The sequence below is a fragment of the Malaclemys terrapin genome, chromosome 8 (genome assembly GCF_027887155.1).
Source record: "Malaclemys terrapin pileata isolate rMalTer1 chromosome 8, rMalTer1.hap1, whole genome shotgun sequence".
Classification (NCBI taxonomy): domain Eukaryota; kingdom Metazoa; phylum Chordata; order Testudines; family Emydidae; genus Malaclemys; species Malaclemys terrapin.
In genome coordinates, this window is record NC_071512.1 from 107,674,593 (window position 1) to 107,698,498 (window position 23,906).

The window sequence follows — 23,906 nt, forward strand, 5'->3', positions numbered from 1 at the left end:
AAAGGTGCGGTGATAGCCAGGGCAGGACGTGATTGAGAGAGGAATACGGCTCTGATTAGAAGCAGGGTCGAGGCCAGGATCCCTTCCCGAGAGAGGCAGGGGACAGGGGACTCAGAGACCAGGGACAAGATCTACCAAAAGTGAGCCCTGGTTTTGGGTGCCCGGCTTGAGACCCCTTAAAGCCCCAGCCCTCTGGAAATCAAGGCCTTTGTATCCACTCGCCCCTTCTGACACTATTGGCCAAAGCAACGAGGGAGGAAAAAGGCGTCTGGGGTGAAGTGGGACTCCCAGGTTCCTGCCCTACACTATGGCTGGGCAAGGAGAGGGGCCAGGGACATGCGGGCAGTAGTGGATATTTAGGTCTATGGCAGAGACGTAAGGGAGCGTCTTGATGCAGGGGAGGGCCAAAGACAAGGGGTGAGTGAGGAGGGGGCCGATAACAACCCCCCGGGGTGCTGGGAAGAGCTGGTGGAACTTCCTTGGCTGCCAGCCCCGGACACGTGACATGGGTCAGGGTACAAGACAGCGGTACCCCCGGCACATGGCAAGGGCTGGTACCAGCTCCCTCCGGGGGCTGCTGCCCCTTTAAAAAGAAAAAAATTGCAAATAAACCTGCATCTCACCCCAAACCGAGGCCCCAATCCTGCCATTAGATCTCCGTGGGTCAGGTCTAGCCCCGGGGGTGCCCCATGGGCACAGGGGGTACCTGCTGGGATCCGATCCCAGGATCAGGGCTGGGAGTCAGGGCTGGAGGTCGAGGTAGGTGATCTGTCGGCCCCTGCCAGAGGAGGGGATAGGACAGCCTGGCCTTGCCTTCTAGCAAGCAAATCCTGCTGCCCAAAACGCCACAAAATTCAGGAGGGAAAGAAGGAAAAAAACCCAGGGCTTCAGAGAAATCGTACAGGCAACAGTCACGGATCGGAGCCTGCCTGCCCTGCCCCCGTCCTTTTGAAGACTCTTGCATTGAACTGTCACATCAATGAGCCAATGATTTACCGCAGCGGGGGGAATTATTAAACCAGCAGGCAGGGGCAGGGGCCTCCAGGGGAGCGCACAGCAAGCCAGTGCAGGTGCTGGCGAGATAATGGGCATTAACACTCTTTCCTGGGGTATCTCCGCTCACAGATCCGGGGGACGGTGACCAATCCCACAGCCCCCCATCGGAGCGGGTGGCACTGCCAGGTGAGAGCGCGCCAGAGGCTTGTCTGCTGAAATGACACCACACATTCCTTTCGCCCCACTGCATTCGGGCTGTTTCCAAGTGAAGGATCAATTATTAATTGCAGGCTCGTTTATTTTCTAGCCCTTGCAAAGAAAAAGCAAATGACAGTGAAGCTCAGAAATAATATTGCCCCGGCTTCCATTGTGACTCGCCTGCATGCAGATGGAGCCTTGTTTTCTGTGAAAATGCCCCAGTGCAGATGGGACGCGGGCAGCGAGGTGTCCTGCTTGTTTATCTGTTCCCACTGCATTGCTTATAGTACAACTGAGCCTTCCGGGACCAGAGCCCACCCACCCCCATGCACAAGGGACGTGAGCTGGCACCCGTTGGCGTCAATGGTGAAGCTCCCACTGAATTCTCTGGTGGAGGATCAGGCACTGGGAGATCCCGCCTAGGTGTGGGTGGGGGCTGGGTCCCAGCCTACAGCCACACTCGGAGCTGGAGGTGGGACACCCAACTCAAGTAGGGTGAGAGCGAGCCGGCTCAGCAGGATGGTGAGCTATGGGAGGGGCTAGCCGCCCCAAGTACAAACCCACTGAGACCTCATGGGTAGCTCTAGGACAGCTAGCGCGAGTATGTCCCCTGGGGCTGGGAATCATGCCACCAGCTCCAGTGTAGACACAGCCCGGTGGGGTGTACTCACCTGCTCACCCGCCCCATGAACCAGGGGCACTGCAAGGCTGAGGTCTCTGCCTTTGTACCCAGGGCACTTGCACCTGACTCAAAGAGCAGGGAGACTCCTGCCCCTTGGAAAGATGAAGCAGGCGTGCTTTAGTGGCTACATATTCTCTCGATGGCGCCCCCAGAAACGAGCAGGCTCTTTGCATGAGCTGGACAAAGCACTGGAGAACGTGTGTGCCTTGATCCCAGAGGAACGTCCTTCCTGGCTCCTGTACGTCTCTGGCTGGAATTTGTTTCTTATTAGTCCATTTAAAGGGGGAAACCCCCCAAGCATGCCCACGTCGGTAACGGGGAATGGCACTGAAAACTGGGAGAGACGTGTTAACATCAACCCCATGCTCGCAAGGGGGTGACGGGTGAATTTCAGTGAAGTTTTCGGGTGTGGTCCAGCTCGGCCCCCAGAGGCTCCGATCCTTAGTCCGACTCTCTGGCCGGGGCTCTCCTGACACCCGGCGTAGGGGTGAGAGACTTCCCGTATCCAGCGAGGCCGGAAACAGCCCAGAAAGCCAGCCTCCCTCCTTGTCAGTTCTGCTTCTTGACTCTGGGCGGCAGTTGGGACGTGCAGCCCCGGGGAGGCCAGCCAGACTCCCCCACCGATCTTGTCCCGGCCATGCCAGTTTTCCGGCCTCTATTTCATAGGTTTTCAGTCACAAAGGCACCAGATACCACGGGGATGGGCCCGAGGAGACTAAAATAGGAAATCTCTTGTCAAAGCCAAGGGAGCTGGTGCTCCGTTTAAAATGCCCCAGTCACATGCAACGGGACCATCCTCCGGGCCTTAGTTACATCCCTTTGACTGAGTAATTGGCCTTTCTTGGAGGCCCTTGTCTTTGCTGCCCTTGGCACAGCTACTCTACACGTCTCCCAAAGGGAAAGGGGATCGGCTCTCGGTCATCCTCCCACCGAGCGGCCTGTCAACCAGCCCAGCCGCTGGGACTCTTGCCGGGGCCTCTCCGGAGCCGTTTGGCTTGCCGTGGAATGCAGAGACTTGGGGGCAGAGTAAATACTAGCAAACCAGAATAGAAACAGCCTTGAGCTCACCAGCTAAAGCTACAGTGGCTGGGGAGTTCAGAGCGGGGTTAGGGACAGGCAGAGTCTGACGCTGCCAATGGCTAGACACAAAGGGGGGAGAAAGCAGCCGGAAGGAGTTCATATGTGTCTGTGAATTAACTCGGACCTTCCTGGCTTTTGTGGGCGTTATCCCCAGAGCACCACCGCAGCACAACAGGAGAGCGATTCCCAGGGAACTCGCTTAGCGCAGGCCAGGGCACTTGGCGGGAGGCGGCTCCGGCACCGGGGTTCCTGCGCTACGCGGGTTGGAAGCAGGAGCCGCTCGCTCAGGCTCGCTGATGGCCCCAGACACTTTGCTAAGAGCATGCAGGGCTATGGAACGTGCCTCGAGGTCTCGCTGCACCAGGGAGATGGCCCCTTGTTCCAATGGTTGTCAGTATCAGGTCCGCCCAGATCCCCGTCCCCATTTGGTGTTGGAAGCTCCTTGAGCGTAGCAGGACAATGCCATTTCCAGCACCGCTACGGGAAGGCGTTAGTCGCCATAACCCTGAGCCCAGGGGTCCTGCCTGCCATCGGCCAGGCAGGCGGCGAGCTGGGTGGGTGGTGGAAGCGGGGTAACCTGACAGCACAGCTCTTCTCTTTGCCCAGACCCAGGTGTCACCCCGGGGCCATGGCAGGCAAGCCGCTAGCCCTGTCCCAGGAGGCTCTGGCCCAGTTCAACCAGGCGGTAGCGTCAGAGAACCCGGAGGCCGCACACCTGAGGGTGGGCTCGCTGTCCACCCGCCGCAGCTCTCACTCGGTGGACAACCCACCCAGGCCCCTGATGCGGCTGAAGAGCATAGAGGAGGGGAAGCCGCCCTCCCTGCACTCCCGGAGGAGCTCCGTCATGAGCATCGCCAACGCCCCCTTCACCAGCCGAAGAAACTCTGTCTCCATGGCAATGGGAGGGAGGCGCCTCTCCATCGGCCCCTGGATGCACAGCGGGCGGGTGAGCTTCTCGGGGCTCCCCCTCTTCCAGCCCATCCGGGAGACGCAGTATGAGAACACCTACAAGACCCGGCCAGACGAAGGCTGCAAGTTCGACGCCTGCCGGGCCCAGCGGGCACTGGAGTCCATCCTCACCAGTTACCTGGGGGATGCCAAGTACAACCCGCTGACGAGCGGGCAGCTGGCCCAGAGCCTGTCTGAGCTCATCCGCAGCCGCCTGAAGGACCTCACCCCGCCCCGCTACAAGCTGGTCTGTAACGTCTTCCTGGGCCAGCAGGGCCAGCAGAGCCTGCAGGTGGCCAGCCGCTGCCTCTGGGACACGGAGAATGACAGCGTCGCCTCCGCCACCTTCGTCAACGCCTCCCTCTTTGCCGTGGCCACGGTGCACGGGCTGTACTTCGAGTAGCGCCCGGGCCAGCTCCTGCCAGGATCGGAGTGCCACACTCCGCCGACGGCACGGCAGGAGAGGCCCAGCCAGCAATAAAGAGAAGCTTGCCCTGACCTCTGGGGCTTGTATTAACTCATGTGTTTTCTTAACCAGATGTGGGGCTGGCCAGCGGCACGGGGAAGCCTGGCCTTTGTGCTTTGCTGGCATGGCCGTTCCCCGGGTTCCACTCGCTGTCGGGGGGTTGCGATGGGGACTGCCGTACCACATAAAGGCCCCAGCCGAGCTCGGGGCCCCACTGTGCCAGGCGCTGTATGACAGAGGGAGAGCTCAGCGTGTGCACTGACCAGGCAGGCAAAGGGGCGGGAGCGGGGACGTTCTGCCCCTTTCGCAGAGAGAGGAAAGCTCAGATTGTTACGCCTGCCTACAAGGTTTCGACCTCTGGCAATCTCGGCCTAAGGGACTTTCCCCAGGGCACATGGGGAAGCTGTAACAGAGCCGGGAATTGAAGCCACAACTCCTGCATCCCCCGCTGGCGCCTGGATCGGGGCCTGTCCTGCTGGGAAAGTGAGGGCGGAGATTGAGCACCAGAGCTCTGGCTGTTCTGAGCAAGTCCCTGGGGCCCTCCCAGCCCCAGCTTTCTGGCTACGCCCGCGGTAGGAGAGGCCACTGAGCCCCGTGGACAGGGGTGCATTGGAGGCCCTCCTGCCGCTCCACCTCCACCCAGCCAACCACAGCTCGCCCAGCCTGCCCTGAGCCACAAGGGACTGGTCTGAGCCAGTGGTCCCGACTCGTCTCCATCAGGCGAGAGGGTAACTAGCCCCTAAGGGCAGGCCAAGGACCAGCACGAACCAGAGGGAAGGGCGCTCATGGGCAGATGTTAACACCCTCCCACCCAAGCCCAGGCCTTGGGAGCCTTCCAGAGGGCATGAGTGGGAAGGTATGGAGCGCCACCCTCGCCCCACGCAGGGCAGGGAACTGGGTGCCAGAGGACCCAGCGGGTCTGGGCTCGCCAGGAGCCCTGCCTCCCACTCCCACAGCCAGAGCCACAGCGGGGCCCTGCAGCTCTGTCATCACGTGCCCCCATTGGCGCTAGGCCCCAGCTCGCTCGTGCTGTGCCTCCGGGGGGGGCCCAGACTGAGAGAGTAGCTGTGTCACCGCCAGCGGCCTCCCACCCACAGAACAGCCCCTTTGTCTGGACGCTGACATTGCCAGCCCAGTCTGCGCGGGCGCCCACCCGGGAGGAGGCAGGTGCAGCTGGCGCTGGCCGCGCTAGTGGGGTCTGCAGGAGCCAGCTCCGGCCAGAAGGGCACCGGAGGCAACAGGAATGGGGCAAGGGGTGGCTCAGAAAAGGAGAAGCCTGGGGGTGCTGCCAGAAATGGCTGGAAAGCTGCAGAGGGAAGGCGCACCCCCCCCAGGGAGGAAGGCTGGGTTGGTACTTGGGGAGCGGGGCTGGAGGGAGCTGGGTTCGCGGCCCAGCTCAGCCACCATTGCCACCTCTCACCTTTGAGGGCCCTCGGAAAGCCCCAGCTCCTGGAGGCACGGGGGCGTCGCCGCTTCCCGTTCAAAAAGGCAGAGGGAGTTCCCAGCCCTCGAGAGCGTGGAGAGAAGTTCAGAGAAAGGAGCTGAGGGGACCCCACGACTCAGCCGGCGGAAGGCCAGGTTCAGGTCTGAAATCTGGGGATGTTAAGCCAATCTCAGGGTTTTTGACTGCGTGTGGCTGGCAACCTGCTCTCCGCTGGTCGCACCCCAGCTCCCCCTCCACGCAATGGGGCGAGTTCTTCCCTGCCTCGCGGGGTGAAGCTGTTAACCAGCGGCAGGTGCTCACAGTCTACTAGCAAGGAGCCCCTTGCTAGCCAGTTGTCCAAAACTCCCTGCCCCGCAAGCACCAGGCAAAGGAAACTGCACCATGGGGGGCTTTTTACTTCCCTGGGGGGAGCAGCGAGCACCTCCTTGAGCCAGACCTGCAGCCAGGCCACACCCACTGGAGAGGAAGGCCAGCAGCTGGGGGATTTAATGCAAGGCCAGCTGTTCTCAGGCCTCTCGCTTTCAGAGCTCAGGGAGTGGAGGTTCAGCCCAGCACGGGATTAAAGGACTGCACGTTCTTGGCTCCTCTCCCAGCTGCTTTCACAAAGGGTAACCCTGTCCCAGGGGCCCCATTGTGTCCTACCAGCCCTATGAGCCATGGAAGGGGGCTGGCTGGACCTACCCCTCCCCCCAGAGCTGCAGAAAGCAGCCCGTTGAGCTCTCAGCTGTAAGGCACTGCCTAGCCTCTCCACCAAGGCAGTGTTCAGGCTGACAAGCCACGCCCGCTGCCTTGCCGATGCACCAAGCACCATTTCGGCTCACGCGGCACCCGGCCCCTGTGCCTGCCAGCTCACCTCGCTGCCGCGGATTGAGGGGGTTCTGAAAACGTCAAGCGGCTCATAAGGAGAGAGCAGGCGTCTAGGAACCCAGATCCAACCCTCTGACCTCCACCCCAGCAGCCCACATCCGAGACAATCTTCCTCAGCCCCTGCTTTGAGAGCGCTTTAACCACCGCTCCTTAGTAGGCAATGGGCAGGAGGTTTCTCCGCTAAGAGCTCTCCTCCCTCCAGCCCCCCTTCGCACCTGGCCTCACCCAGGTAAGGTGGCACCAGCCCGACCCTTGCTCAGAATCCCACAGTAGGTGAGCAGGGGCGGGAGCAGCGTTTTGGATAGGGGCATGGATTGATTTTGCTCCAGCAGGGTGGAGGGACAGGAGTTGAGCTTTACTCCGTCACCATTAAAGCAAGAGGGGCCTAAAACCAGTTTCTCTTCTCCGCCAGCAGTGACAGCCCCTTGGGGGTTGGGGGTGACGGCACAATCAATGCCCAGCAGCGATCAATCCCGCACAGGTGGAAACATGGCCGTGGTGTGTCAGACAGCATTGAGAATCAGCACTGGGATGGCCCTGATTTTAGGGTGCTGTTTCTCCAGCACCCCTTACTCCCCCCCCACCCCATGGGAGCACAAATCCTAGCCTGGACTCTGACGACACCCAGCACTCAGACCAACCCCGTGTAGAGCAGCTGCTAAACAACAGACTAGGGTACTGCCCCCCTGCTATAAACACACCCTTGCACCCATCCTAGGTGCTGTGCTCACCCTCTTGGGGAGGGGCAGCGTCCCAAGAGCTCTAGGAACTGGAGGATACACACGAGTCATCTGCCTAGGGAAGGTTAATGTCCTCAGTGCACATGCACACAGGCAACCATCTTCGAGCCGGGGCTGCCTGGAGGTTGCTGCCCTGCCGCGTGAGATGGCCCTGCCCCCGCCAGGGCCAAGCTGCCCAAGAAGGCACAGAGAAGGGCGGTAGCAGGCCCTTGTGTTTTATAAAAGGAACACTTTTATTACTGAGCGAGGGACAGAGCAAACAGGGCCCTGCACAGACAGGAGACCAAGGAAGGGGTGAAATAAATAATTCACTATAAATACAAATACATAAATAATTTCATCAGGCCAAAGCACCTGTGTTTGGAAACAAGAAAAAAAAATCAACCCTGTTTAGGTCCCAGCTGGCTGAGGGCTCGTGGGGTCCCTTAAAGCATTTCATGTCTGTACCGTGGCCATTCACATTCCCTGGCGCACGCTGCAAGACAAGCAGGGGATGTGTCCGCACCGAGGACCCCGCCCCCTCATTAGTGTAACAATTCTGCAGGGCTCCCGTTCCCCCCACATGGCCAGGAGGGGGGCCAGCCTGGGCTGACAAAGGCTCTGCCTTAGAGCTCTTGGCAGTGGTAAGATGGCAACACCCCACGCCCTCCCTCAGAGCGAGCACGGGCATCATCATTCCCCCCTGCGCCAGAGCCATCAGGCTCTGGCCGCACCTTGAGCATTATGCTCAGATTTTTTCAAGTTGAATAAAGTATTTCCTGGTAGGCTGGTCTGCCCCACAGCACAGCAGGCTCTCCCACCCCTCCTGGGGGGCCCCAGCCCCCGTCCAGCTCTCAGGCCTCTAGGCAAGAGGCTTGCTTTAGCCAAGATCCCATGCCCACCCCGAGAGCCAGACAGGGACATGGGGACGACGCCCTTGCAGAAGAGAGTCTAAGGGTAGCAGCTCGGCCTAAGCAGCTTCCACTTCACCCCAGCCACCCACAGGCTGGGCAGGTTTCACTAGGAGCCTCCCCCACATGGCCAGGCAGGGCGGGAGCAGGGAGGTTCTAACCAAGCCCAGATGGAGCAGGGTTCTCCGCTCCCCCACCCCAGCTCCGAGGCCAGACAGGCATGGGGCTCTTAACATTTAGACAATGGCCAAAGATCTCTCCTCCTTGAAAGTCAGGTTTGTTCCTTCTCTCCTCAGCTTGCTCCGCAGGGGAGGAGAAGGAAGAGCTGTCCCCCGGAGATTCCCCTTCCCAACCACGTGTACAACTTAAGCTGTGTAAAGATTACACAGGAGTAAACTGGATGTGTACCTTCACCCCCCCACACACACACACACCTCCCCTTCTCCTCCATGGATTGAAGCAGTCAGCTCACAGACACCAGGGCAATGATTTCAGTATAAACAGCTGGCAGGCATCCCAAGATGAACGAGGCTGAGGCCAGCTGCTGATAAGCCAAAATATCCAGATGCCCCTATCTAAGTTCCTTCCGCCCGGCAGGAAAGTTCTGGTGGGCAGCCAGCGCGGTCACTCATTCCATTGACGCGACAGGGGAAGGCTTTCGAATCCAAGGAGGCTTCTCCCATGGCCCCAGCTTAGGTGTCAGCCCTCTCCTGGAGGAGCTTGAGGACATACTTGAGCCGGTACTGGAGCTCTGGAGAGCAGCCCAGCTCCTGGATGCTGCTCAGCTTGTAGGTGTAGGAGTTGCGGTCCTTGGTGACGTAGGTCAGGAGACAGGAATGGTCTGGCTTGCTGAGGATCACCTTGGTGTGATCATTGTAAAAGTTCACCTAGGAGAGACAGTTGAATTACTTCTCCAGCCTCAGGCCTCAGCCAGCCCCTTCTCCCTGAGCTGTGACAGAGCTTTGCCTGCTCCACACCCCATCCCACGATCAGGAGGGCAGCCATGTGCCATGGCTGGGCCCAGCAGCAGGGGGGCCTCCAGGCTAACGAAAGCTGGGAGGGACGCCCGTGGCTAAGGGTCCCATGCTGGGAAGCCATGGGTTGGCTACTCAGCCAAGGAGCCCCCTTCCCCTTACAAAGGCTTCCAATCAAGAGGTTAGCCGAGCAAGAGACCAAGCGGATGGTGCTCTGCGACTGGTGTCTCTGCCTAGGAGCCCCAGAGCTCTGGGGGAAGACTAAGAAATCCCCCGTAACTAGAACTGGTTCCTAAGCCCTGGGGTGAAAACTCAAGCCCTGAAACAGATTCTCTGGGGTAAGTGGAGAAGCACTGAAAGCCACCATCAGCAGAGGGGTGGGGGCTAGCTCTGTAGAGCCAGCCTTGGGATCCCTACCCAGAGACCTAGGGACCGGCCAGCCAGGCAGATGCCATCTTCCCTCCTCTAGCCACAGGACCCCACACGTACCTGGAGCGTTCCGTTGCTGAAGAGCATCAGCAAGGCCTGGTCAGTTTTCACCCACTGCAAGAGCAGCAGCGCAGGCTGCTCGATCTCGTCGATGCTGGGCAGGTCTCCCCCCTAGGAGAAGAAGCCGCATTAGCCGCTGATCCCTGCCCGAGCGGCCGCCTCTGCAAGCCGGGCCAAGGACAAGCCAGCTAGCGTCTCCGCCATGCGCTGGGTCCGGGTTTCTGCTGCGGTGAAGCTTTAGACCACCAGCTGAGCTCCCCACGGAGGACTCCCACGGTGCATTCCCAGGGAGCACCCCCGTCCCTGTGTCCTGGTAGTTATGCGATGCCACCTGCTGAGTGGCAGGCTCCCCCTTTCAGCAAGCGAGCGCGCTCTGCCTGGAGACCACCCCCCAGCACCTGCTGCTGGACAGCCCGGGGGCCACTCACCTTCATGAGATGCTGCTCCATGTAGGAGGTGAAGTACCGCAGGACGCTGGTCTGGCTCCGCAGCTGCTCTGGGATGGCCGACATGGGAAAGGCGAAGTGTTTGCTGTTGGTCAGGTTGTAATGTACCATCCTGTGAAGGGGAGGAGACCAGGTGAGCTTCCGTCTCCAGCAGTGCGTCCCTGCACTGCCACCAGTGCAATAGGCATGGGCTCCACCATCAGGTTCCAGACTGGGGGGGAGCCCAAGTCACCCTCAGCTGGCTGGTGGGGGGGGGGTTGTCTAGTGTAAGCGGCAGAGCCGACAATAGTCTTGGTGCTGCTCCCATAGGACAGTGGCCCTGTGGAGGAGAGGAGCTGGGAGCCCTGTTAGAGTCTGATCTTAGACCTGGGGAGAAAGGCATTGGCTCCCCGGCCCAGCCCAAGCCGGCTTGGGGTCTAGGAACGGGGCTCACAGCCAGCCAGGTCTCCGGCAGCCATGAGACTCGTGGGATGGAGCAGTCGTATCCCCTGGGACCTGAATGTGCTCCTTGGAGTTCACACCCTTCGGCGTGTACAGTTACTGCCTCCCGCTCCCCATGGGCCTGTAGCCATGCTAGTCCTTGCTCGGCCCAGCCCCTGGGGAGGGAAGGCTGCTGTTACACACTTTCTCCTCCCCTTCTCACTTTGAGTTCTAAGTGCCCTGCAGCTGCCCAGTGGCCAACGCAGAAAGAAAGCCAGGAGATCCCTCCTGCCCCCCACATGGAGCAGAGACATCCAGGCGGCCCACGGCCTCCACTTACTTCCGATCGGCCGACAGAGCCATGTGCGTCCCGTCGTTGAAGAGGACCCCGATGCGGTGGTTGGACAGCTGGTAGCCGAAGCCGTATTTGTTAGAGTAGTCCACCCACTTGCTCACCCAGGCGAAATGCTCGTGGCAAGCCAGAGAGGCAGGGTTCCGCTGGGCTGGTGGGGGCAAGAAGGGATTGTGAGCGGGGTGACACCCGGGACGTGCCTCACGAAGGAGGATGCTAGCAAGCACCGAGTGGCCTGAACCTCCGCTGGTCCTAGCAGGAGGATTTGGAGCCAGCCAGATCTCCAGAGGCCCAGTCCTCTGCTCCAGCCACATTACCCACCCTAGCTACCTTCCACCCTAAGCCTATAGGCCAGGACACACCCCCAGGCTTGAAGATAGCACCGGAAGTAGCCGGTTCCCTACAGGAGACAGTCTCCATTCCGAGTGTCTTACAGACGCTGGAGTCCCACAAGTACCACTGGGCAGCCATGGGGACACATCCCCCCCATGGGTTTCACACTCCAGGACTTGGGAAGCCTTTTCTGACCAAGCCAACACCAGCCTCGAGGAGAAGCGACTGCCTGGCCCATACGCAGGGTTAGCAGGGGGATGCTTGGAGAACCGGCAAGAGCCCGAGAATCCACGTTACCTGGCGGCATGGCGGCCAGGCAGCTCTTCAGAAGCCCGATGGCAGAGTCGGTGACTGCAGAGGCGGTGATGCACTCTTCAAATGCTGCAGGGAAAGACAAAGCTCCATCAGTCAGGCCTGAGCTCCGGAGGCAGCTTGATGACACCTACTAGCTGCAGAGAGCTGCCGACCAGCTCAGAGGCTGAAAGACAGGAGCCCAATCGGCTGCTGCCACGGAGCACGCGGTGTTTGAAGCCAAATGAGGTTCCAAGACACAAGAGGACGTCCCCTCCCGTCAAGGCAAGGGCAGGGATTGTATGGAGCTGCCACAAAGAGCTACTGTTCTGTTTGAATTCACAGCTCTGAGGTCAGGAGGGGAATAGAGGGGTTCCATTGAGGCCCTCCCCCCCGTCTTCACAACAGGAAACCACATCAGCCAGAACCAGGGAGTCAAGCATGGGAGGAAGAGATCTGGGGTCTACAGTAACTTGTCATTCAAACCCCCTGCCCTCAGCTGGGCACAAAGTGTTCTCTAGACAGGGTCCTCTCCTTGCTGGGAAGGGCAGCATCAGCACCAACCCCCATGGGGCAGACCCCTCCCCCAGCCCAGTGCAACACTTCGGCAGCAGCTCCTGGGTCTCCCCGCCACTCCCACCTGGCAGGCCAGCGGTGGGACTGCAAGGTGCTCGAGAATCTCTGTACAGGACAGCGCTACATACAGGGGCCACTCCAAGCAGGCTTCCGCCTCACTCACCTTCACAGCTGCTGGCTGCTGTCCCCCTAATGGACCTGGAGACGGACTTCCGCGAGCCCTCTTCTGCCAGCGTCTCCACGGGGCTGCAGCTGGCGCTCAGACATGTCATGGGGGTCACCTGGAGAGAGGTTGTGCATATTGACACTGTGCCACCTGGGCCCCGCTCCAGGAGCAGCCCCACCTCCTCCCACTTTGAGATTCCACCTCATCCCTGCTCCCCTGCCAGGACACTGACCCTTAGGGAAGCGCATCCATGTCCAAGGAGCCAGCGAGCGTCCCCAAGATACAAGGAGTTACTCCTTTCACAGCCTCCATTCTTACCTCATTCCCTTCCATGGTTTTGTAGCTCATCTGTCTGCAGATAGAGGTCTTCATGAGGCCAACCACCAACTTGGAGATGTCATCCTTCTCTTCCGAGTGGCCCTTCTTAACTAGAAGGAAGGAAGGAGATGTTTAGTGAGCAGACCCAGCAGATGTCAGGGAGGCCAGCAGAGCTGGTGGGTCAGAGGATAGATATTTAGAGTCCTTCTGCTGGCCCGGCCAAGAGCAGAAGCAGTTTGACATCTTGTTTACATTCTCCCACCCCCGGATTCTGTTCCAGTTTGGCACTTCACTCAGCTGGACCAGCGAAACCAGGCTGGGCAGTTTTAGTCAGTTTCATTTCCTGGTTCTCATGCACCCGCTGACCTTGCGAAGTTGTGAGGGAACATTTCCATCCCCAGGGAGAGGGATTGGAATGAAAACGTCAGCTCCGAGCACGCCCTGCAGCATCTCCGGAGCGGGGCCTCGCCTGCTCGGAGCGGTGCTCTGTTCAGAACGCCGGAATAAAAGCTTCCGGGGGAAGGTCAGACCCCCGATTTCCAGAGAGCGACTGAGCTCCAGGCAGCTAGGCATCAGGCGTGCCATCCTCCACCAGGTTTAACTGGCTTCATGCTACCTGCTGGCCAACAACAAAAGCCAAGACAGACGGGAGGGAGAGAACTTACTTTGGGGTTTCTTTTTCCCAAACAGCGTCTTGGTGACTTTTGCAAACAGAGTCTTCGCCGGGTTGGGAGGATTGAGCTCAGGCACCATCACACAGCTGCTGGGTGGGAGCTTATCAGGTGTGTAGCCCTGGGGAGACAGAGTGTCATAGTCTGGTTCACCTTCCTCAACGGATCACACATCATACAGCAAGACAACAGCTGCCCTGGGTTTGGTGGCAGTGGCACTTTCTCTCCTTTGACAGCCAGGGGCAGCTCACTTCTCCAGGGAGCTGCATTGAAAGGGCTACACTTGGGAATCGTCCAGCCCTGAGACGCAGCCTCCGCTCACGTGGAACAGCCACATGGCCCAGGAGTGCAGAACTGCCAAGAGCGACACAGCTCAAATGGATACAAGGGGATTTAGAAGGGGCACAAAGGCTAAACAGCCGGTGATGTTAATGGCCAATAGGCCAGGCTCATGGACAGCTGTCACTTGCAGGTTGGTGTCTCCAGCAGACTGGTGTCCTTTGCAAGGGCACTGGGTCATGGGAAGAGCGCAGTGTACTGAGACACACCCTGGGAGGTTTGCCACCCGAGCAGAGACCAGGCCCACCCTGCTTTTATTCTCCTTCGACTGGTGGGTGGGGGGGGGATAGCTACCCGCAGGACAGCCACTCACTTTGGTGAAGAATTCGTGGTCCAGGATCTCCTCCAGCGTGAGGCGGTCAGACGGGTTGCGTTTCAAGATGCCTGTGATCAGCTGCTTTGCTGGCGTGGAGAGGAAGGCCGGGAGGGTGTATTCCACCTGCTTGATACACCTGTACGTCTCCTTGAGGTCCGAGGTCTCAAAGGGAGGGTTCCCGCACAACAAGGTATACCTGGAAAGAGAGGTGGTGGGGGTGAGAGCTGGGCACACGTCCCCCTGGCCACACCCCGGCCTGACTCGCCCCCGGCCCAGCAATTACAAGGCACGGAAGTTATTCAGGTGCTGACAAGAGGCCGCACCTGGCTCCAAGTGCCACCTGTGACGAGCCTCTGAGCAAACGCCATCCTCTGGGGATGGAGAGGCTGCAGTCACATCCGGAATGCCCCAGAGATAAGGAAACCTTGGGAACCAGGAATGTCAGTTGAGCCACGTCTATATTTAGCAGGGGTGGGGCTAAACTCTGCCTGGGTCCCGCCCCCCCCAGCAGCTGAGCTCACCGCTGTGAGAGCCCACCTTCTGCCTGCATCTGTCCAAGCGGCTGAGTGAATGGAAAGTTCAACAGGAAGCCTGTGGCTTACCAGGGTGAACAGCCACGCGTGAGATGTTTATGATTCGCACTGCGGGGAGTGATCACCGCCCATATAAATAGATCGGTGATCGGCCCCCGCGCCTGACATTTTCCATTGTTTTGAAAGCGCTCTGAAGAGCGGTGTGGTCTGCAGTGACAGAGGACTCTGAAGCACCCGGGGGTCCTGTGTTGCTGGGCTCATTGGAGGACACCAAGAGCCAGCCATTTACAAGCACGGCAGTTCCCCCCTTAACTGCCAGCCCTGCAGATGCCCCAGGATCAGTCCAGCTCGACTTTGCTTCCAATCCATGAGCAGTAAAAACCTCTGCAGGCTAAACTCAGTCCTCGGCAAGGCCTGAGCAGCTCCCACTGCTCTCAGTGGCATCTGACCGGTACTGGTGCAAATCGCAGGCCAGAGCGGAGACCAGCTCGCTCATCTGCACTGGGGTGTGGCTCTGGCTGGATTACCCAGGGAGCTGCTCAGGACGGCCTCATTCTTCCAGCCCCTTTTCCCGCCAGCCCGGCCCTGCTTTGCAATGAGAGCTGGGAACTTACACGACACAGCCCAGAGACCACACGTCCGACTCTGGCCCGTGGCCCTGCCGGTGGAGCACTTCAGGAGCGAGGTAGTTGGGGGTGCCACATATCGTCCTATGGGGAGAGCAGAGCACGGTCAGCGGCGCGGTAACAAACCAGAACACAAGTCAACTCTGCCCCAGCTGGCGTCCTCCATGCAGCCCCCTGCCCGACAGGGGAGGAGAGCCAAGCCCTGGGCTCCAGCATGTCCATTCTGCATCCAGAACAGCAGAACTCCATCACCCCCATTCTCAAGGGAATGCACTAAGCACCCCGCCCCATCCCTTCAGGGTCCACTTTAACCCCCACGATCCCTCCACAGACCACCTCTCCCCCTCCCCACTCTGCTGACCGAGCACCAAGCTCCCTCCAGCCTCAGATCCCCACACAGCTGCCCTCACCACCGCCCGAGTGCGGGGCCAGGACAAGGAGGCACCATCTTCCCTGTGCATTCCCCTCCGCTCTGGCCAGGCAGGGCCAGCAGTTGATTACAGCAAGGTGCGATGGAGGGAAGTGCTGCATTTCCCAGGCAGGGTATGGGGCCGAGAAGAAGAATCAAGTATCGGGTAGAGGTGAGCAGGAAAGCCTGGAGACTTACTTTTTCTTCTGGTCCATAGACTCACGCCGGGCAGCAAGGCCGAAGTCTCCAACTTTCAGTTCCATGTTATCATTGACAAAAAAGTTGCCTACAATGGAAGGGAGGCGTTAGGATACCAGCGCAGGGACGGATGCTACCCAGGATTCTCCTCCACACCCCACACCCCTGAACAGGCGCTCAGGGTCTGAGGTCATTGTACACACCCAGTTTGAGGTCCCGGTGGAGGATGCCTTTGAGATGGAGGTACTTCAAGGCTGATATGATCTGTTTGAGGTAATACCGCACCTCTGGCTCCAGCAGCGTGTGCCGGGCTTTCCAGATGTGAGCCAGGGACTGGAAGAGGAAAAGCAAAGCCGTTAGCGACACTGGGCCAGAAAGGCATGGAGGGTGTTTTCAGAGGCCTGAGACACTAATGTGAGCAACAGTTTGCAGCGTGCAGACACCTGATTTTAATCTGGCTCTGGTACCACCAAGGCTGTGTGAGTAAGCTCCGGTTTGTTCTCCGGCCCAGACTAGATCACCCCAGCAATTTCTTCCAGCCTCAGGCTCTAGGACCAAGAGGTGCTGCCTATTCCTGGAGCACGTTTTGTCAGGCCAGAGACTCTAAGTACCACCTCTGGTGAAGCTGTGGCCGTGAGCTGCTCATTTTACACAGGGACTGTTCTGAGAAGTTGCCAGTGTAACTGGCTGGTGAAAGCCTGAATTGATCCAGGCAGGCCCAAAGATGCCACCTTAACAGCCTTGGGGTACTGAAGGATTTTGGGTCAGCCCCATGGGTGTTTACAAGAGAGTCCATGAAGGGAGTGAACTGCTGGCAAGAGAGTCAGACTAGAACAGTTCGTAGAGCCTGTAAGTTGCTTGAACAGCCCTGCCAGAAGCCCAGTCACAAGGTTAGTGTGGTTATGCAAGACCAGCATGTGGCGTTTACCCAGCCGATGACACATGAGGCAAGGACTGGAAAATGAAAGGGGCACATCTGACAAGCAGCTGAGTGTGAATTCAAGCATCCGTTAGAAAGCGAGATCTGCGTCCGCACATGAGTGATGAGTCAAGAGGGGCCTGCCGGGACTCCGGGAACAAAAACACAGCTACGGCCTTGTCTACACTAGACAAATCGGGTGCGTTTGCTGTACAGTCCCCCCTTTAACACAACTGACACCTCGAATCCACACTCCAATGCTCCCAACAGCGTCACGCCAGCCCTGGTGCCATACGGGGCGAGCCCACCACTTACTTTCCTGCTGCAGTGTTCCAGAAAGATGTAGATGTTCTCCGAATCCTCAAAGTGATGCGAGAACTTGACAATGTGCTTGTGATGCAGGCCTCTGTGCAGCTCGATCTCATTCATAATCTGAAAAGGAGGAAGGAGCTCATCAACCAGCAGCCGCATCACTCTGCAAAGACCTTGCTCCGGGCAAGCTTGAAATCTCTGCTCTCCCCCAGAGCGGATCGCTCAGCCATCACCTCCACACATACCTTCTCCCGTTGGTGTGGCTTAGCCACTCGGCTGTGAGGAATAACTTTCACTGCATAGGTTTTGTTGCTGTTGACGTCTGTCATTTCATAGCATCTCGCAAATCCGCCCTGCAAAGGAAGAGGCAATCATTACCCCCGTCACCAGTTCTCCAATCCTCCCCTCTGCTCTCAGGGAAGTCACCAGAGCATTCAACACATGTCAGTGACTCACTTAGTCACAGCTCCATCCGGTCTGGATAGAACAATTGCCATTTGACTTCCTGGAGGTTTCCCCGGGAACACATGGGCTTTGAAGAAAGCCAAAATATCTGGTTTCCTGTCATACTAGAAGCCCCATTATTAAAACCTGGAGTGACAGCCCTGAGTCAGGCCAGTTTTTAAAATCAGTTCCTGTAAAGTCTGTAGCGTGTCTCGCCTCCCACCACACCATTAATACTGTGAGTCTGCTCCCCGAGAGCAACTGGAAAGTCCTGCACATGGGAGGGAAGTGAGAACGGGCCGAGATTTTGGACCACGGGGAGAGAGAACCGTCCAGGCAGGTTTTTCTGCAATGATGCAAGGCACAAAGCCACAGAACCCCACACCATGCGCCTTGCCATGGGTGGAACAATGCTCTGAAGGGTAAGGAGAAGGCGAGCTGCTCTTTTTTGGGGGATCAGCCTCTGCCCCATAGCACCAGCAGCCAACGGGCCCAACCATGAGGCACTGGCCAGGGGTGAACAAAGAACTCAGCACTGTTCAGTACTTCCCCTCCCTCCGGCTGTGAGGTCCCGGGCAGGGCTTTGAAACAGAGGTGCTAAGAGGAGTTTGCAGAGCTGGGCTGAAGGCAGCATTTCACCAGAGGCCTCCAAAAGCCGCAGGGGGGAGAAGGGGGTGTCTCTAAACATAATGAGTTATGGAGTCACAAGGGTGAGAGGATTGAGCCAGGGACACCTCCCTCCACAAGCCAACTGGGGTCACCCCAGGCAGGGGAACGTGGGTGTGTCTCAGCCAAACACCTGCTCCAGCTCCTGGATCCGGGGGCGGCTCCCGGGGCAATGAAACCGGAGGCCGTTTCAGAAAGAGACACAGGCACCGCAGGGGCTCACCGGGGGCGGGGGGAGAGACAGGGAAGGCCCGGGGGAGATTTGCTGGGTGCCACCCCAGAGCAAGTCCCTAAAGCTGCCAGCCGAGCCCGGGGAGAGCCCGAGTCTCCCGATGCCCAGTGCCGGGGAGGGGGCGGGAAGGAAGGGGTGACTCACCCGCTCACAGCCGCAGCACCCCCCCAGGGCCGTGCACGCAGATAGCGGAGCCAGGCTGCCTACGGAGGCCTCCACCCCCCCACCGGCAGGTAGCCCACGAGTAACTCCTACCCGCGCGGGGGCTGGGATCGGAGAGCAGAGCCCGAGCCAGGCCTCAGGGGTGGGTCCAAAGCTTCGCCCCAAGACCGCACGGAGAGGCCAGGGGAAGGGCCTTCTGTCCCCATAGGCGCCGACCCGGCCACAGGGCCCCCACCCCAGCAGGCCACCCCTTGCCGAGCGCCCCCGGGACAGGCGGTACCTTGCCCAGCAGGCGTCCCTTGCAGTAAAGCCTGCCCTTGACCGGGTCGGCGATCATCCGGGTGGGCTCGGCCGCTCTGGGCTGCGGCGGTGCCGGCTGGTGGGGCTGGGCGGCCCCGGCCGCGGGGAAAGGCGGGTAGGGCTCCGAGCCCATGAGGCTGCAGTGGAAGGGGTGATGCTGCGTGTAGCAGGCGAGCTCCATGGGGGGCGCCGGCCGATCCGCCTCCAGCCCCTCACACGTGGCGAGCCGCCCTGGAACTTTCACACACTGGCGCCGCGCAGCTAGGGAACCCCGGAGGCTTTAATCAATGAAGGGACCTGACGTCACCCCCGGAGCCCCGCCCCCCGGCTGGGGGCGGGGCTGGCTCTTAAAGAGACCGCTGCGCTCACAGGCGGGGGCCGACGGCGGGCGGGGAGAGGGGTTTCCCTCGAATTCCGACCGAGTGACTTATCCCGGGGACACGGGCAGCGTAGAAATCCCCCTCCCGCGCCTCGAACAGCTGGCGGGAATGTTAACCTCCATTGGCTGTGCTGCCCCCTGCTTTCCTTCCCCTTCCCCCTGGACCCGGCTGGGGGTGAAATCAGAGCAGCCGGGTCCCTGCTCAGGGTCTCCTGCCCGCCCTGGCGCAAGTGCTGCGGGGTTTGGGTGGCTAAACCCGCGGGGTATTTCCACTGGCATGTTCAGAAAAGCGTTAAACAAACTAACCTGCAGGTGGGGGGTAAATCTGACCTGACACCCCCCTCTAACCCAAAGAAGGGCAATTCAGCTCACAGGGGCAGGCCTGGAAACTCTGACCCACTTCACAGAACCAGCACAACAAAGGCTGCAGATTCATTCCCTGGAGGGTTTTGGTTTTGTTTTTAATTTGTTTGTTTTAGTCCTTTGGGCCCAAACGCTGGCTGCCGGGTGTTTGCTTCCCTTGGTGGAACGGCCACAGCCCCTCAGAGCCCTCCTTGTCCCCGGCCTGTTTCCTAGACGAACAAGAGATGGAGGTTTCTTTCCAAAAGTATTTTATAACCAAATCACTCCACTATCCTGCAGCAATGGCTCCAAATACTGCGGCAACGCTCCTGCAACCTGCTGTGTTTGGGTCTATTCGGGTAAGATAATGGCCCAGATGCTCAAAGGTATTTAGGCACCTAACTACTGGGATCCGGGCCAATGTCTGACGGGCCCAGGCCTTAGCTGCCATCCCTGTGTTGCCGGCTCAGTAACAGACTCACACATCTCTTGGTGGCGTGAGCATTGGTGTCCTGCTGGCAGAGACTTCCTTGCCTCCTTCTCCAGCTAGGGAGTTGTACAAGATCTCCAGGGGGTTCTTACTCTACCCGGCCCAAGATTTTGTCACCAGCAAAGCTAGAGTCCCAAGTAGCAATTCTTCCAATGCACTGAGCTGACGATGGCATGCAGATGCTGCCCTCCACTAGCAAATCAAGGCATTGCCCTCCCTGCCATCAAGAGCTGTCTTTCCCAGGCAGGCTGGTTTTCCAGGACTGCTGCTGCAGTTCGCACCCTGGCGGGACTTCTAATTGCCACAGCTGGCTTCGAGATTAATTACCCTCCAGAAGGAATAGAGAGGGGAAAGGGGGGTGGCAGGATGTAGAGGAGACAAAAGGGGCTTAATTGGCTTCCCAGTCACGTATCAACATGGGGAGTGGGCTGGTGGGGTCCCAGGAATCTCTCTTCTAGGGTTCAAAGAAACAAGACTTCTCAAGGGAGCATCACTTACTTCACCCCCAACCCCGCTGTTCTCGCCTTTCTGGACCACCCCAAGTTTCCCTCCAAGGATCCCCTCCAAAGAAACGGACCCAATGTTGTGGCCCAATGGCCCTTAATGCAAGCGAATGCGAAGAACCAATTCCTTTGTCTTTCCCAGGCTCTGCCCCTGACTCCCTGCGTGATGCTTCTTCCCTGCTCTGTGCCTCTGTTTCCCCACCTATCCACTAAGGGATGTGTTACCCATCCACCTCCCAGAGGGGATGGGAAAGCTTCACTGTTCTTTGAGGCTGCAGAGAGCTACATACTAGAACGACTTTCTGCCCAGCTCCAGCATCCAAGGAGCTCAGCACTTCGCAAGCACAGACGGATTTAGCCTCACCCCCATTTTAGAGATGGAGAAAACGAGGCACCGAGCGTTAGCAATGGTTCCTCACTGTCTCTCCGCCTTGCTCTGTTTCTCTCACATTTCCAGCTGTCACACAGGAAACAAACATACCAGCCACCACCACAACAAATACAAGGGAGCTCCGCCCTTGGTGAGAACAGATGCAGAGGGGAGGACCTTCACCACTTCACAGAAACTAACCCTCTCCACCCAGCCGTAACCACCCCCAGCCCCTGTTTCCAGGCTTGGGAGGGGGCAGGAGGCGTCACGGGGCAACCCTGCACTTTCCGTTGGAAGCCCCAGCTTGCGTGGAACCTTCTCCACAGGGAGCTGACTAGACAAGACAACAGAGCCCAAGCGCTGGAGGAGCCCCAGTAGAGCTTGATTGGCCGTAAGGGGGCTGGAGCCTTTCACCCTTACATTCAGGTTGGGCCTATATCCGTGGCTGCTCAGTGGCCTGTGGGGGATGGGAGTCAGGGGGTCACAGGCCAGCACCTAGGGGCAGCAGAAAGGATGGCCTGGTGCTTAAGGCACTAAGCTAGGGCTGGAAAGACCTGAGCTGAAATCCCTGCTCTGCTGCAGCCTTCCTGCGTGACCTTGGCCAAGTCACTTAAGCCCAGATCCTCCAAGGTAACTAGGTGCCCAGCTCCCATTGGGGTTTAGCCTCCGTTCCCCATCTGTTCCCTGCCAATGATACCACTGCCCTGCCTCACAGGGGTGTGGGAGGGTTAACAGCTGTCAGGTCTCAGATGCCCCAGTAATGGGGGTACACGGAGAAGTACCTAAGCCGGAGGCTTGTTCGCCAATGTCCCCAGCAGGGAGGTGGATGGGCCGTGGAGACCGAGCTTCCCTCTCCCTTTCGTGGGGATTCCTCCGGGGCAGGGGTGCGGCTCAGCAGGGCATGGGCTCAGGTCGGAGCCCTGCAGGCCTAGGCAGGAGGAGGGGCCCAGCCAGCCTCGCATCGCAGCATTTGGGAAATGCAAAAGGTGCCACTGGATCGCCCTGGCTTGCCCAGCCCAGGAACCGCCCCCAGACAGGCTGGCCAGCCAGGTGCCTGCAGCCCCCAACGCCCCCGTCAATCGGCCACTTGGCAGGAGGGGGTGACCCTAATACCATCCCCCGGTTTGTTTCCTGGCCATGGGCTAACTGGGCTGGGTTCTGAGTCACAGGCCTTGGGAGCCCTCTGCTGGCTGCTCAGAGCCCAGCAGCTGTGCTCTGGGTTTGCCTCCCCTTCTCCTAGTCACACACGGCTCGGGGTCCTTCCTCCTGGGTGCGTGGAGCCCAGAAACACCCCGCTCTGCTCTTTGCCCCACTGGCGTAGCCTCTGGCCAGTCGGCGCTGATCCTGGCTTGCAATCGGGACGCTCCCATTCTCCTCCTGGCCACGGCTGGGGAAGCAGTTTCTTAGCCCCGGGGATGGCAGAATTTCACACACCCCAGTCATCGCTGCAAACCATGAGCCTTGGCCAGAAGTGGGTGTCCAACCCCGGGGCCCATTCCTTTACGTCAGCGGCAGCAGGACCAGGCCCCAGAACACAGGGCCGGCTCTACCATTTTTGCCGCCCCAAGCAAAAAAAAAAAAAAAAAGCCGCCCGGACTGTGCCCCCCAAGAATGGACAGAGTGCCGCCCCTTAGCATGTGCCGCCCCAGGCATGTGCTTCCTCCGCTGGTGCCTGGAGCCAGACCTGCCAGAACAGCATCTGTGACCGCACGGCCCAGTAACACAGGCTGGTGTCAGCATTTTGCCATTGGCTCTGGACTCCTGCCCTTGGGGGTTGAAAGCTGGAGACAATTCGTGAGTGTCACTGGGGCCCTGGCATGCGATTCCCCTGGGAGCACCCTGGACAGTGCTAGGATAGGACAGCAGGTCTGGGGCCGCCCCCCAGGGCTGAGAAGTTCCAGCCCCCCAGCAATGTGGCCTCCCCAGTTAAAAGATGCCAGCTGTGCCCAGAGGCCAGAGCTGGGTTCATGTAGGGTGGGCCGGTTCTTGACTGCAGAGGCCAGACCAGGACTTAGAGAGGCTGTGTGGTGCCACCATGCAGCACAAGATGGGCTACTCAGAGAGCGCCACAGGGTCGGCCCGTATCCAGCAACCTCAGGAAAGATCCCTTCTTGCATTCGCTCCACCTGCATCCTGTTGCTTTTCCACCACGAGGCATACTGCAGACACTAGCCAATGGATGACTTGGCCTGGGAACCTGGCTGAATGACAAGGGGCGGTTCGGGTGAGGATCCCGCTCCTGAAAGCAGGAGGACAGAGCTCGGCGGGGAGCCCTAGGCCAATGGAGTTGTCACTGCACTGATCCCTGCCACGACAGGACTGAACCAGGAGATAGGCAGCAAGCTCTGTGGAGTGGGGAGCAGCCCGGAGATCCGCGGTGCCTTTAAACATATGGCCTCTAGTTTAGTCAATAGGTTTTTTTCTGTCCTAGGAGCCAGTTTTCGTTCATTTTTAAGCTACATTGCGGCCTCCCCTTCTACTAGTCCAATCGGTTCCCATCGACACAAGTTAAGGGGCCGTGTTGTTACCCACCCCACCAGCAGGGGGCGTGGCACAGCCGGCAGGGCACATGGCAGTGCTCATGTGTCAACGACACGCTGTGGACAGCGTTTCATTCCCGACGTCGGTTTCCCTTGGGTTATGTTGAACCCTTTCATTCAGCACCTTTGCCCCTTCTTCATTAGTTACATACCAAGGGGCATTAAGACTGTGAGGAAGGGTGGCCCAGCGGCTAGAACAGTAGCCTCTGACTATAGCCATCTTGGTTCAAGTCCTTGCTAGCCACAGACTTCCTCGGCCAAGTCCCCTGCCTGTGCAAAGGAGATAACTGTGCTGCCCTCCCTCCCTGGTGTGGTGGTAGGATAAATACATTAGAAATTATGAGGCATTTGGCTATTCTGGTGAGGGGACCACAGAGAGATTGAATTAAAGGCTCACTGATTGACTCAAAGGGGTCCAAGCTAATGAAAACAGAGGCTGGAGCTTGTATTATTATTGATGCAAATGCTCAGTTCCTGAG

At 58.9% G+C, this 23,906-nt stretch overlaps 3 protein-coding genes across 5 annotated transcripts in view; 1 reads left to right on the plus strand and 2 right to left on the minus strand.

Annotated features, from left to right (window-relative positions):
* Nucleotides 1-904, minus strand: part of BTBD19 (BTB domain containing 19) — a 70,477-nt gene extending 69,573 nt beyond the window's left edge. The window contains exon 1 of the mRNA XM_054037827.1: nucleotides 624-904. The gene's annotated coding sequence lies outside the window, so the exon portion shown is untranslated. The remainder of the gene's footprint in view (nucleotides 1-623) is intronic.
* A 137-nt stretch (nucleotides 905-1,041) lies between these two features.
* DYNLT4 (dynein light chain Tctex-type 4) lies at nucleotides 1,042-4,421 on the plus strand. 3 transcript variants are annotated; one of them, XM_054037829.1, is made up of 2 exons: nucleotides 1,042-1,182; nucleotides 3,563-4,421. In XM_054037829.1, the coding sequence occupies exon 2, from the start codon at nucleotides 3,585-3,587 to the stop codon at nucleotides 4,305-4,307; it is 723 nt and encodes a 240-aa protein (XP_053893804.1). In that variant the 5' UTR covers nucleotides 1,042-1,182; nucleotides 3,563-3,584; the 3' UTR covers nucleotides 4,308-4,421. The 3 variants fall into 3 exon arrangements, with proteins under 3 accessions (XP_053893804.1, XP_053893805.1, XP_053893803.1); XM_054037830.1 differs by having other exon boundaries at nucleotides 3,569-4,421; XM_054037828.1 differs by lacking the exon at nucleotides 1,042-1,182 and adding an exon at nucleotides 2,128-2,259.
* A 3,220-nt stretch (nucleotides 4,422-7,641) lies between these two features.
* On the minus strand, nucleotides 7,642-19,039 carry PLK3 (polo like kinase 3). Its single transcript, XM_054038537.1, has 15 exons — nucleotides 18,784-19,039; nucleotides 17,245-17,352; nucleotides 17,003-17,119; nucleotides 15,972-16,101; nucleotides 15,769-15,856; nucleotides 15,150-15,245; nucleotides 14,000-14,198; nucleotides 13,342-13,468; nucleotides 12,677-12,786; nucleotides 12,356-12,473; nucleotides 11,623-11,706; nucleotides 10,981-11,143; nucleotides 10,203-10,332; nucleotides 9,775-9,885; nucleotides 7,642-9,198 (listed from the first exon to the last, which is right to left on the minus strand). Exons 1-15 carry the CDS (start codon nucleotides 18,982-18,984, stop codon nucleotides 9,004-9,006), a joined length of 1,977 nt encoding a protein of 658 aa, XP_053894512.1. The 5' UTR covers nucleotides 18,985-19,039; the 3' UTR covers nucleotides 7,642-9,003.
* Nucleotides 19,040-23,906: the final 4,867 nt, after the last annotated feature.